At 41.2% G+C, this 14541-nt stretch overlaps 1 protein-coding gene across 1 annotated transcript in view; it reads left to right on the top strand.

Annotated features, from left to right (window-relative positions):
• Window positions 1-14541, top strand: part of IKZF3 (IKAROS family zinc finger 3) — an 82309-nt gene that overhangs the window by 18628 nt on the left and 49140 nt on the right. Inside the window, 2 exon segments of the mRNA XM_058560887.1 lie at window positions 2859-2912; window positions 5532-5633. Of these exon segments, the coding sequence (XP_058416870.1) occupies window positions 2859-2912; window positions 5532-5633 (156 nt within the window).

Below are 14541 nucleotides of genomic sequence, written 5' to 3'. Positions count from 1 at the left end.
CTGGCTTTCATTATCCTTATTATGTTTTTCTTATTTCATCAATCCTCCTTTATATAACCAGTCATCCCTTGCCACTGCCATCTCCTACTCAGTGCAGATGCTCTCATTGCCTCATTTGGGTTCTGACATCCAGTACCATGGCCACTGTTCTGTGTGGATACTTCTCAACTGCTTGGGCTCTGATCTGCTCATGCAAGGCTGCGCCTAATGGATGCCCTCTTCACCCCACTCAAGTGCTGACGCTTTGCACTGGATTACTCCCATGCATAGAAGCTCTCCTCACTCCATTTGGGCTCCATGGTGCCACCCCCACTGTCCCCATTTGGGTGCTTTGCTCACCGTGTTTAGGCTCTGAAACCCCACACCAGACCACCTCCATGCATAGATGTCCTCTTCACTATGCTCAGGCTCTGACTCCTCATGCTAAGCTGTCCCTTAGCTTGGATACCTTCCTCATCCCTCTCAGACTCCAGCACTCCAAGTCACACAGTTCTCCTGCCTGAATGCCCTTCTTACCGTGCTCAGGCTCTAGCTTCCCGCGCTGTCTGCCCTCCATGTAGAATCCTTCCTCATCTGATTCAAACTACCCACCTCACACAGGCATACTCTTTATGCTGGTTGGTCTCCAGCAGCCTGCCCTGGACTGCCCCCATTCCTTGCATGGAAATTCTTCTCACCCATCTTGGGTTTTGACACACCATACTAGGCTGCCCCTTTGCTTATTTTTAAAATATGTGTATTTTCCCTGACTTTATGCTTTGCTGCTAACATCTAATGGGTGATGTGTTAAATTTTTAAAATTAGGATAGACTATAAGTACAGTGATTATATTTTAAAAAAAATTTGGAATACAACTGGATTATAGTATAGAATATTTGAAGTCAGTACTGTCCTGAACAGTTTTGGGTATATGATCACCATTAAAATAAAGAACAAAGGAGAGTTTAAATTTCTAGTAATGGAGGAGTACCTCCTATTGAACCAGGCTTCCAATGGCTAACAATTATAGGTTCTGGACAAAATGTGAAAAAAATCTATTTTCTGAAAGCACTGGAAAATGACCAAAACCAACCTGTTTTTATGGCTTTTTTTGCCAAGGGGAGGCCCTAGTTTTAGACTCAGGGTGACCAAAACCTGGGTAGTAAGTCCACAGTTTTACTGGCTTAAAAAAACCTAGCAACTACAGCAGCTGGGAAGTAAGGGGAGAAATCTTGGAATGGAGAATGCTGAGAGGGCTTTTTTGTGTATAAATTCTCTGGCTGATCCAAATCTCTAGCTGATCCTTGAACTACACATACATTGGTCACACTCTGAGCAGCCTATGTGAGACTAAAATAACTGAATAGAGGTTTATGCTTCTGCAAGCATGACCAACTTGTCCCAGTTTCTGTGAGACTGTGAAAGTTCTGTGGTCTGGGAAAACCCTCAATCCTAGGCATACTGGGACATTTGGCTACCCTAGCTGCTGCCTACCACAAGTGAGACAGAACTTGAGTTTGAGTCCAGACAAGTTAAATACATGCTTTAAAAGTAAAATAAATAGAGAAAAACTCCTATACACTTCAAAGGAATATAACAGAATCCAGAAATTCTGTAACACATCTTTACAATATGCAGGGTACAATCCAAAATTATTAGGTCATATGAAGAAGCAGGAAAATGTGACCCATACTCAAGAGAAAAGGAAATCAATGGTGACTGACTGCAAGATAACATAGATGTTGAAATTGGGAGACAAGGATCTTAAACAGCTATAATAATTATACTCAAAGATGTAAAGGAAAATATACTTGTAATGAATTAACAAATAGGAAATCTCAGCAGAGAACTATTAAAAAAGAACAAAATGGAAATTCTAGAGCTAAAAATTACAACATCTGAAATAGAAAACTCATTAGACAGGCCTAACATCAAATTAAGATGACAGAAGAATGAGTAAGTGGACTTCAAGATATATTAGTGAAAGTATTGAGTCTGAATAAGGGAGAGAAAAAAACACTAGGGGAAAAAAGAACAGAGCCTCAGGGAACTGTGAGAAAATATGAAAAAGTCTAACATACATGTAATTGAAATCCTAGAAGGAAAAGACCAAGAGAATGGAGGAGAAAAAAAATATATGAAGAAATAATGGCTGAAAATTTCTCAAGTTTGGTGAAAAACATAATTTTACAGATAAGTTCAGTGAACCCAAGTGGATAAATTCAAATAAAATCAAACCTAGGCATATCAGAGTCAAACTGCTGAAAACCAAAGGTAAAGAGAAAATTTTGAAAGCGTTTGGAGAAAAAGAATACATTGTGTATAGGAAAAAAACAATACAAAAATCACTGATTTCTTATCAGAAACAATAGAGGCTAGAAGATAGTGGAATGCCATCTTTAAAGTGCTGGAACAAATTGTCGACCCAGAATTCAGTATCAAGTAAAAATATCCTTTAAAATTGAAGGCAAAATAAAGATATTTCCAAATAAATGAAAACTAAGAAAAGTTGTCACTCACACAGTTGCACTACTAGAAATGTTAAAGGAGGCTCTTGAGACTGAAGACAAATGATACCAGATGGAAACTCAGGTCTTCGTGAAAAGATGAAAATCACAAAAAATATTAAGTGTGTGGGTAAATACAAAGTACTAATTTTTTCCTCTTAATCTCTTTAAATTACAGTTGCTACATAGATAATTCCTTTTATTCTCCTTGAGGCATTTTTTTAGGGAGGATGTAGAGAAGGAATAGTCCTGCTCTTGAAGAGTAAATCTCCTGCTAAGACTTCCAAAATGGTATCCTTATTAAATTTAGAATGCTCACATCTGAAAAAATTTGCTCTAAGTCACTAATATTTATAATCCTTTTCTTTTCAGATATAAAACCAAATTTGGAACTGAAAAGCACTCAGGAGCAGTCTGTGCCCACAGGTAATATCAAGTCTTTCCTCTCTGGAAATATACCTTTAACTGAAATTACCAAGAAAGAGGAATATTTGATTGCAGTAAAAATGCTATGGAAATATGTTGGGGGAAAAAAATGTGGTTGTCCCTTCCTGGTACAAAAATAACTCATCCATTGAGATCATATAAGTTCTTTGGCATCATAGGACCAAACCACACCCCACCTAGTGTTAATCACTGTTGTTTTTTCTTTTTACAATTTTTCAACTGATTGGTTTGAATAAAGATAGTTTTTGTTGAATAATACAGTAGCTTAAATTTGAATGACTTGTGCTTTTCACTCTAAAATAGTGGTTAGCAAACTTTTTTGTAAAGGGCCAGATAGTAAATATTTTAGACTTGTCGGACCACATATGGTCTCTGTTGCATACTCCTCTTTATATTTTTTACAACCCTTTAAAACAGTCAAAACCATTCCCACCCCCTGGGCCCATACAAAAGCAGGCCATGGTTAGATCTGACCCTGGGGGGCCAGCCCCATGGTGTAGAGGTTAAATGTGCGCGCTCCACTGCTGGCGGCCCAGGGTTTGGATCCCTAGCGCACACTGATGCACCCCTTGTCAGGCCATGCTGTGGTGGTGTCCCATATGAAGTGGAGGAAGATAGGCAGAGATGTTAGCCCAGTGCCAGTCTTCCTCAGCAAAAAGAGGAGAATTGGCATGGATGTTAGCTCAGGGCTGATCTTCCTCACAAGAAAAAAAAAAAAAGATCTGACCCTGGGGCCATAATTTGCTGACCTCTGCTCCAGAATAAACTGTAAACATTTAAAATAATTTATTTCCTAAAAATAACTTCTATATTTTCTCCATTGATTAACTCACTTTGTCTGAATCAAAGCTTGTGCTGTGTTACAAAATTTATCACTTGTGCCTTTTTATGTTGCTGTGAGCTATAACCTTATATTTTCATTTAAACTGTACCTCATATTAGTTGTTCGATGTGCACTTTATGTTAGTCATTTCAGGCTTGAGAAAAGTGAACCAGCGTTTAGGACAGTGTGTTAGAGTTCATAGAGTATATGTTACAATATGCAGAAATTAGAAACTTTACCTATTTATAAATCAAAACGTGAGTCCATGATGAGCACATTTTCAGAGCTTCTAAGTCATGGATTTTATGAAATATGTTTCCCTTTTACTCCTGCATTCCAGTAAAAGTCCTGCAACATGTGTTTGGTCATGGCTGCAGCTGAAAGGAATGCCGCTACAGAGTTTCCAGTCACGTCTCCTGCTTCAGCCCAGCTTACACACTGCAGGATCCAGTGTCTTTGACTATTTGTTGCATGTAATAGGTTCTCAGTAAATATTTTATTGAATATTGGGAAGGAGTTTGATAGAAAGTGGGTAACTTTTCAGTTAATTTTTTTTTTTTTTTTGTGAGAAAGATCAGCCCTGAGCTAACCTCCATGCTAATCCTCCTCTTTTTTGCTGAGGAAGGCTGGCTCTGAGCTAATATCTATTGCCAATCTTCCTCCTTTTTTTTCCCCAAAGCCCCAGTAGATAGTTGTATGTCATCGCTGCACATCCTTCTAGTTGCTGTATGTGGGACGCGGCCTCAGCATGGCCAGAGAAGCGGTGCATTGGTGCATGCCCGGGATCCGAACCCGGGCTGCCAGTAGCGGAGCGCATGCACTTAACCGCTAAGCCACGGCGCCGGCCCCTAGTTCATTTCTTTTGTTATCATCATTTTGTTAAGCTACCCTGCTTATATGTGAAATAATTCCAGCTACATTGTGTCTTTTTTCTTACTTCTAATATTATCAATATTTTATTGTACAAAATTATATTTCCATTAAACTTGATTTCTAATGTTTGCTGTTTATTTAAGCATGCTTTTATTATGTCTGTTCCCTTTCACTAGTGAGGCCCCATAAAACTTTGTATTTCCCTTAATTTCTTACCTTATAGATATATAATCTCTCAACATTATAGGCTTGTGTTATCTCTTGTCTGAATCTTGCATTAGAGTTGTGGGCTTGTCTTATCTACATCTTCAAAGTATAAGCTCCTTGAGGATAGGAATTATGACTTATTCATCTTACCTATAGCCTTGTCAGCATTTAGTAAATGTTTGAAGAAATAAAGGAACTTGGAGGCCAAGATGTTTTCCACAGAATCACATTTATAATGTGAACAGACAGGGAAAGTAGGATTTGGTATACAGAAGCTTACAGGCTACCTCTCTGGAGAGCATTTTCCCAAATTGGATTATGCCAGTATTTTCAGGCTCACTATTTCTCATCACCACGTATTGATACTTCTTGGTCATCAATAGCGATAGCATCCTACTGAATATTGAGGCATACCGAAGGAGAGAGAACTTCTGTCCAGAAGGAACTTGAGTACATTTTAACTCAGATGAAAGAAATATTCAAGAAAATCATGTCTAATGGAAAGGTACATGAACCCTGGACATATATTTCTAAACTGCAAGAGTTTTCACATATATCCCACTTGGGGTATATGTGAAAGAGATACTGTCTATCACTAAGCGATTGTGTGAAGCTGAAATGGGAGTCTACTTAATACATATTTATAAAAACTCTTTAAAGTTGACTGCATAGTTAAAATTCTTTTTATCTCCTAGAAGGTCCAGTGATTTTGAATGACTACGATTTAACCAAACCTCATGAAACAGAAAATGTGGACAGTGCAGAAGGCCCAGGAAATGAAGATGAAGATATAGGAGGTGAGCCATAGTGTACCGACTAAAAACTAATGGTTATAGATGTGGTCGAGGTTTAATATGAAGAAGAAATCAGGAACTCTTCAAGGAAAACTTGCATTTGTGGGTTAAGTTGGGAGTAATTCAATTTTGCTCATTTTACAAATATTTGCATTTATGGGCCTGCCCCGTGGCTTAGCGGTTAAGTGCACGCGCTGTGCTGCTGGCAGCCCGGGTTCGGATCCCAGGCACGCACCTACGCACCGCTTCTCCGGCCGCATCCCACACACAGCAACTAGAAGGATGTGCAGCTATGACATACAACTATCTACTGGGGCTTTGGGGGGAAAAAAATAAATAAATAAAATTATTTTAAAAAAATTTTACATTTAATAATTTCCTATAGGTTATCAGCAAATTTTGAGAATTTAAGGTGCTTATTCAGTGTTCAAGTTATACTAACTTCATTTTAAAAATAACATGTATTTTATTCTTTTCATTATAAAAGTAATACATGTTCATTATAGAAAGTTTGTCTGGGGTGTTTTCTAACACCAATAACCAATTTTCCAATTCTCCAGATACCATCTGGGCATCCAGCAATTCAGTTTAATTCTCATGCTAACTCCTGGAGTTAGAGCAGAACCCGCAGGTTAATGGCTCAGTCTCACAAGACTACCCTCACTTCAGACACCAGTTGAAAGTACTAGGTCTCCAGGTTACCTGCATTTCAGCGTAGCTTGGCTACTTAGGGGTTTCTCACAAATGCCCCTCAGGTTTGATAATTTGCTAGCATGATTCACAGAACTTAGGAAAGCACTTTACCTTCTATTGCCAGTTTATTATTAAGGATAATACTCAGGGAAAGCCAAATAGAAGAGATGCATAGGACAAGGTATGAGGTGGGAGGACATGGAGTTTCCATGCCTTCTCTGGGCACACTACCCTTCCAGCACATCCATGCGTTCACCAGAAGCCCTCTGAATCTCATTGTTCAGGAGTTTTTGTAGAGCTCAATCTGCAGTCCCTACTCCGCTTCCTGGAGGTTGATAGATGGGGCTGAAAGTTCCAACCCTTTAATTACTTGGCCTTTCTGATGACCAGCCCATACTGAGGCTATTGAGGGGCCCCACCCTAAATCATCTCAGTAGCATAAACTCAGGTGTGATTGAAAAGGGTTTGTTATGAATAACAAAAGACACTCCTATCACTCAGCAAATTCCAAGGGTTTTAGGAACTCTGTGCCAGAAATCTGGGATAAAAACCAAATATATTTTTGTATTATACCACAGGCTACCCCCTGGTCTTTGACCACAGATCTCTTATAGCAAAAGGATCATAAAAGTCAAGAGATACTGGCACATTACTAGAGTCACATTCAGTCATTAATAATTAGTCCAGTCCATTATCATATCATATGAAAATGTCTCACAGGGTAGGGCCACTCAGGTTTATAGGCTTCCATTTGATCTTGTCAGGTTTCAAAAGCAGAAGTGGTCTCAGCAATATATGCCTTTACCTTTTTAGACATCTGGTATAATTGAGCTAAGAGACAATATTATTCTCTTGCTCTGAGCCTCTCTTGAGATTTTAATATAATGGTGGACTTCCTTCATTACATAACCTGTTGATTCATTCCTTTACCCTCAGCTACATTCCTCCTTTTCTCCACTTACTTATACCTGAACTTTTCCACCTTTGGAAGGAACATTAGGTTTAGCCACTGTGCTGGTCTAGATTGCAGGTGGTAATACTAGTCTAGCAAGTGCCTCCCCCTCAGTCTATTCCTATTCATATAGGGTAGAGTTACTTAGGTACAGAACTAGTGGGCTGTTTTTACCACTAGGGAACATAGCTGCAGTCACTGTTAACCTCAGGTTTGCCAAATGGAGTGAATGCACAACCTGCCCTATCAAGCCTTTAGGAATTCTGACATAAAGGTTTAAAACTACAGTTACAGTGTCTTGCTTAGGAATCATCCCTGTTTCCGGCACTTGTAGTGGTAGTCCTGGTCCTGCGACCACTGCATCAGGTAGAAAAGAGAAAGTTGAGGTGATGTGAGGAAGAGAAAAAAGTATAGTCATCATACCAGTGTCCTCTCCCCTTGGGAAAAATTGCACAGTCATACTAGCATCCTTCCCCATTCCCTCTTCCCCAGATCTACCAGAAAAACAGAGGAATCTATTTAGTGGGGATATTCCCTCAGCCTCTCTCATGTTGAGTGTGAGAATACATTCTCCTAAAGATTTTTTTTTTTTTAAATTTTCCTCCCAAAGCCCCAGTAGATAGTTGCATGTCATAGCTGCACATCCTTCTAGTTGCTGTATGTGGGACGCGGCCTCAGCATGGCCGGAGAAGCAGTGCGTTGGTGCGCGCCCGGGATCCAAACCCGGGCCGCCAGCAGCGGAGTGCACGCACTTAACCACTAAGCCACGGGGCTGGCCCTTGAGAATACATTCTTGAAGACGTGTAAACCAACCCTTCTTGCTCACATCTCCCCATCTTTTTTTTTTTTTTAATGGGTTGTATTTTATTTTATTTATTCAATTATTTTTTGTGTGTGTGAGGAAGATCAGCCCTGAGCTAACATCCATACCAACCCTCCTCTTTTTTTTTGCTGAGGAAGACTGGCCCTGGGCTAACATCTGTGCCCATCTTCCTCCACTTTGTATGGGACGCCACCACAGCATGACTTGACAAGCGATGCATCGGTGCACGCCCAGGATCTCAAACCCGGGCTGCCAGCAGCAGAGCACGCACATTTAACTGCTATGCCACGGGGCCGGCCCCTCTCCCCCGTCTTAACCAGTGTTTCAGTTGCTTGTTCCAATTCTCTATGAAACTGTTATTCTGAGGAGGTTGTCTCTCTGCCCATTGTTTGACATTTTGGGCTGTAAAGTATGTTCCTTGGTCTCAAGAAATGTGACTTGGTGGTCCAAATTAGTGCAATATCTTCTGTTCTAGTTTTTTTAATAGTACTCTGACCATTTGCATCTACTATCAGGTAAGCAAAGCCTAGTCCAGAGTCAATGTCTATCCTGTCAAAACCCATTTGTAGCCCCCCTGGAGCTACTGGCACTGGTTCAGTGTAATCCACTTGCCGGCTATGTGCGGAGCCTTCCCCTGATGAATCTTCCCTGTAGCCATCTGCAGCTTCTGTCTCTCTTGCTGACAGACAGAACAGTTCTTGTTGGCACTTTGAGCCTCAGAGGGTGCAAGAGGAATATGTCCAGATTCAGCCTTTTGCATTGCTGTGGTCCCCAAATGTCTACTCATTTCGTGGACCCACATAGCCCCCTCAAGCAAGCACACTGTGATATCCACTCGTTGGTTCCAATCACCTTCCAAACCTGGGCATCAACATGTCCTACTTTAATGCACCCCTCAAATTCCCATAGTGATTTCCATAGGGCCTTGCCCCATGTGGGCATCTGCTTAATAGATCAGGTTTCCATTGCCTTTCTGCCTACATGCATCGCCCATGAGTCAGGTAAAAACTGAAACATAGAGGCTTTTATCATTGTTCAATTCTTCCATCACTGCTAGGAAAACAACATGTAATTCATCCTACCAAGCTGATTTGTTTTTCCCTTCTTCAGTCAAGGTGGTCTTCCAAACAGGATATTGTCCACTTATCTTGGAACTGCCATCCATAACCCAAGCACATCTTTGTTGGTTTGTCAAGAGCTGTTTATAGGACGCTGTCCAAGTAATGATAGAATCTGGCAGCTCCTCACATAGTTCCAAAGTCAGTCCTTTCAAAGTCCTTCCAAAGTTGGAGAAAAGAGGCCTCCCTGCTTGCATCTCCTGCTTGCATTCCCCAGGTAGCATAATCCTCTATAAACTATTTCCATTTTATTATGGAAGTCTTCTGGCATTGCCCTCCCCATTAGAGCATTTCTCCGACACCACCTAAAACATCATGAGTATTTCAGATAGTAAGATTGTTTTTTGTCCTGCAATCATAGGAGCAGTTCCAATTAATGTCAGATAGCAGACTATTAATTGCCCCTCAAATGGAAATTCTCTATTCCGTAGTCGCAGTAGTCATCGCTGGGAAGCACTCACAGGCTTGCCATAAGCCCGAGTCTATATAGAGCTATTGCACAGAATTTGTCTGTACCAGCACTCCAGCTTCTCTTCTACACTGTGTGGACTTGGGCAATCTTATCCATTCCCATTATCCATTCCCGTGTCCAATTAATATTGTTTGAAGGACTGATTTACATACTTTCTGTTTTACAGAAACAGTTTCCCAGTCAGACACAATGTCCATGCCTATAATACATTCAGGTTAAAGAAACTCAACCACTTCAAACATACCAGTTTTCCTCCAAACTTTCACCTTAATCTATCAACCCTTACATTCCTAACTGTAACCTCCATTCAACAGGTTTTGGTTTTATAGAACTAGGTAGGAGAACTGTTCCCCAGTCAGACATAATATCCATTCCCATAAAATATTCATGTAAAGGAGATGTAACTTCTTCACATAAAGTCGGTTTAAACATTCCAATTTTCATCCAAACTTCCACCATAATCCTATCAACTCCTACCTTTCTATACTCTCTCAATCTAATTGAAGCCCCCTTTAGGGCTTCACTATCAAGTTTTGGTACCATAGTGCATGAGGCACCCATGCCAGTGAGTCCCAAAAACTTTTCTTCTCCACCCCCTGACCATTTTACCCTTTCATGTGCAAAAGGCTTTGGGTCATTAGTGACAAGTTGAGCCAAGGGACTGTGGCCATTTTGTCATGACAAAGATTAATCTGCCTATTGTCCTAGGCGATTTCAGATTATAATCTTTGCCTTTTGGCTTTTTAAATTCTTCTACACTGGGGTGAATAGAGTGGACTTGTTTGGGGCCTGTTAATGTAGGAGAATCAGCAGAGGGTCACTTTGGTCCACTCAACCTTCCATAGTGCTGTATTAAGACCTTTGTTTCAACCCCATCAATGTCCATTTTATTTATCTCATTTCTTTTTTTTTGTGAGGAAGATCAGCCCTAAGCTAACATCCGATGCCAGTCCTCCTCCTTTTGCTGAGGAAGATTGGCCCTGGGCTAACATCTGTGCCCATCTTCCTCTACTTTATATGGGATGCCGCCACAGCATGGCTTGACAAGTGGTGCGTCGCTGTGCACTCGGGATCCGAACTTACGAACCCCGGGCCACTGAAGCGGAGCCTGTTCACTTAACCACTACATCACTGGGCCGGCCCCTATCTCATTTCTTGATAACCATGTAAAGATTTTCACCCTGCTGAGACAAATCCCTTGAATCTCCCCTTTCTTTTTCTTTGTTTTGGCCCTATCGGTGTTTCCTTTATTCATCTTATTTCTTTTCCTTTCTTTCTTTTTTATTCCTAACAAAGATTCACACTGAGCTAACATCTGCTGCCAGTCTTCCTCTTTTTTTTTTTGTATGTGAGCTGCCACCACAGCGTGGCCACTAACAGATGAGTGGTGTACGTCCACACCCAGGAACCGAACCCAGGCCACCAAAGTGGGGCACACTGAACTTAACCACTAGGCCACCGGGGCTGGCCCTATTCGTCTTATTTCTTTTTTTTTTTTTTGTGAGGAAGATCAGCCCTGAGCTAACATCCAATGTCAATCCTCTTCTTTTTGCTGAGGAAGATTGGTCCTGGGCTAACATCCGTGCCCATCTTCCTCTACTTTATATGAGACTCCCACAGCATGGCTTGACAAGCGGTGCGTTGGTGCGCGCCCGGGATCCAAACCTGTGAACCCTGGGCTGCTGAAGCGGAGAGCCCGCACTTAACCCCTATGCCACTGGCCGGCCCTCATCTTATTTCTTAATGACCATTTACAATTTGCTACCTTGCTAAGTCCCTTGAGTCCCCCTTCTGCCTCTCTTCATTTTCTTGTTAATTAACCTAATGTTTTTATTAGCATCTGAAGACCCAAGAGGAGAAGCTGAGACAGCAGATTCAATAAGGCTTCTTGGACTGTTGCTTGATTTTGCAGCACTAAGGTTGCTGCATGGGATGCCCATGCAAAAGGGGCCCCCTGTTCTGACTATGTTTCCTTAGATTCGTATTTGTCTCTTTGGCATCCATTCATCACAGGGCCAATTATATTAACTATTTTCTGTATTTTTAATGCTTTGACGTTTGGGGGCCTTACAGACCCAAGGAAAGACTGCCCCTCACAGGGACAGTCAGTTCTTAGAGACAGCAAAGGGCTTGGCCAGGAGGATGCTTTTCGTATACAAATCAACCAATCCAGAGTCTACACTCCCTAACCATCTCGTTATCTAACTCTCATACAGTAAACTAATATTTCCCGTGCTTGAAATCACCCAGTGCCAAGTACCAAACAACTAGAGACCACTCTTATGTCCCAAAGCCTGCTGGAATTATTCGAACCAGCCAATCTTAAACTGTTTATGCTTCCTGCCTTGACTTTTCCCGGAAACTCAATAAAGGCTCTGGCCTTCTTTCACTCTTCTTTTCTGCCTACTGACTGACGCTGGTGCTTTCCCCTGTGGTCCTGTGTGGCATTTGGTGACCCCCTCTGTGGGCCTTCTAAGTATAATAAACTACTTCTTTCCAAGGCCCATTCTCATCTCCTCCTGTGGCTGCACTGACTTTACCATACCATATCCAACATGTACATTCTTAGAACACCCCCTTAAACCATAGCATTTACCATGATCTGGATAACAGGCATATTCAGTGGGTAAATAACTTGGTTATTATAAAGCCTGTCCCATATGGCTTACCTACGAAGCATATCAGCTGCTTCATCTGGGGTGTTCCACTTGGCCTTTATAGAGGGAGTGGACAGTCCTCTTCCTCAGGGTAAACAGACCTTATAGTGATTTTTATCCAGTCCATCAGGCTGGTTCTTCACTATGGAAAAACCTGCTGTAAGTCTGGATCGTGTATAAACCATCTGTGATTGTTCCATGGTGAGCTGTGGGTCCTGTATCAACCCAAATATGCTCTTGCTCTCTGTAGCATTCAAAACCAAAGACACTGCCCCTAAATTAGTCACTTTCATGATCCATATTAGTAAAGGTTCTTCAGGAAGCTGATGATACTGATTCACAAAATAAGACAGCTCCTTCACACTATCCCACCTGGTTTCATGGTTTTGCCCTCCCCTCAACATGAGCTACGTTCTTGGTGACCAGAGGTCTTAGAGGTACCCTCTGTTGTTCCAGCATAATTTTTCCCTGCAGGGGAAGCTTTGATCCTCATATCTGAAGCTCACGCCAACCGAAATCTGCAACTACTCCATCATCAAGGTCTGGTGCAGAATTCTCTTTTCATTTCATTTTAGCTATTACAGATAACAGTAACCAAGGGACTGTACATTTCACTTTTTTCTTATTAGTTTGCATTTCCTTATACATCCAGTGAACCAGCTCCCCAGGAATTGGATCCATCTCTGACTTTTTACCTTTGGTAACTGATCACAGACAGCTGCTGCTCCATAACATGGGTGACCATGTGGTCAGGAATCAGAGGTTCCTTATTCCCTGCTCTTTCTTCCTTTCTCATTCCAAACCACATGTTTCCATGAGCCAGGACTGTTCTAGCAAATCCCACTCCTGACACCAATTCTGGGGTGTTTTCCAACACCAACAACCAATTCTCCACATATCACCTCACCACCAACTCAATTCTAATACTAACTCCTGGAGTTAGCGCAGAACCCACTGGTTAAGGGCTCAGTCCCACAAGACTGACCTTACTTCAGACACAGTTGAAAATACCAGGTCTTCAGGTTATCAGCACTTTGGCGCAGCTTGGCTACTTAGGAGTTTCCCACAACCCCCGCCCCCCTCAGGTTTGATAATTTGCTAGTATGATTCACAGAACTTAGGAAAGCGCTTTACTTACTATTGCCGGTTTATTATAAAAGATAATACTCAGGGAAAGCCAAATGGAAGAGATGCATAGGACAAGGTATAAGGTGGGAGGACATGGAGTTTCCATGCCTTCTCTGGGCACACTACCCTTCCAACACATCCATGTGTTCACCAGAAGCCCTCTGAATCTCATTGTTCAGGAGTTTTTATAGAGCTCAATCTGCAGTCCCCACTCCCCTTCCTGGAGGTTGGTAGATGGGGCTGAAAGTTCCAACCCTCTAATCGCTTGGTCTTTCTGGTGACCAGCCCATACTGAGGCTATCAAGGGGCCCCACTCTCAGTCACCTCCGTAGCATAAACTCAGGTGTGATTGAAAGGATTTGTTATGAATAACAAAAGACATTCCTATCACTCAGCAAATTCCAAGGGTTTTAGGAACTCTTTGTAAGGAATTGGCAACAAAGACCAAATATGTTTTTATATTTTATCCTAGTTTGGAAAGTTCATAGAAGTAGAAAGATAAAAAAAAAAAAAAATCCAACTCTATTCTGTTACTCAAAGATCGTCTGTATTAGCATTATGGAATACTTTTAGGCTTTTTTGTGAATTTTGAGTACTATATTTATATTAACATTACACACGTTTTATGCTAATATTTATGTTGATAAATCTGATCACTATTGCTTTATGCATGTCACTCAGATCTCATCTTAGATGTCGTTTCTTCAGAGAGACTTTCTCTGACAACCCAGTCGCTATTTTGACACAGTACCCTATTTTAATTCTCTGCATGGTACTTACCACGGATCATTTGGGAGTTTTATTTGTTTATTGTCTCTCTTCCTCCACCCTTCATGAGCCAGGATCTTGAGCTGTCTTTTTCACTGCTAGGTATTTGCAACACCTGGAATAATACTTGGCCCATAGTAGGTGTGCCTTAAATATTTGTTAAGTAAGTGACTAAATGAATGCCTTAGGTTAATTATATGTGTATGTATATGTGTTTCTTAAAGGAAGAAAAGAAAAAGAAAAAAATTGTTTCTCGAGATCTTTTTCTTTTGTCTTAGATTCTTAAAGGACCAAGAAATA

The sequence above is a fragment of the Diceros bicornis genome, chromosome 18, assembly GCF_020826845.1.
Source record: "Diceros bicornis minor isolate mBicDic1 chromosome 18, mDicBic1.mat.cur, whole genome shotgun sequence".
NCBI lineage: Eukaryota > Metazoa > Chordata > Mammalia > Perissodactyla > Rhinocerotidae > Diceros > Diceros bicornis.
This window is presented reverse-complemented; position numbering and strand designations above follow the sequence as displayed.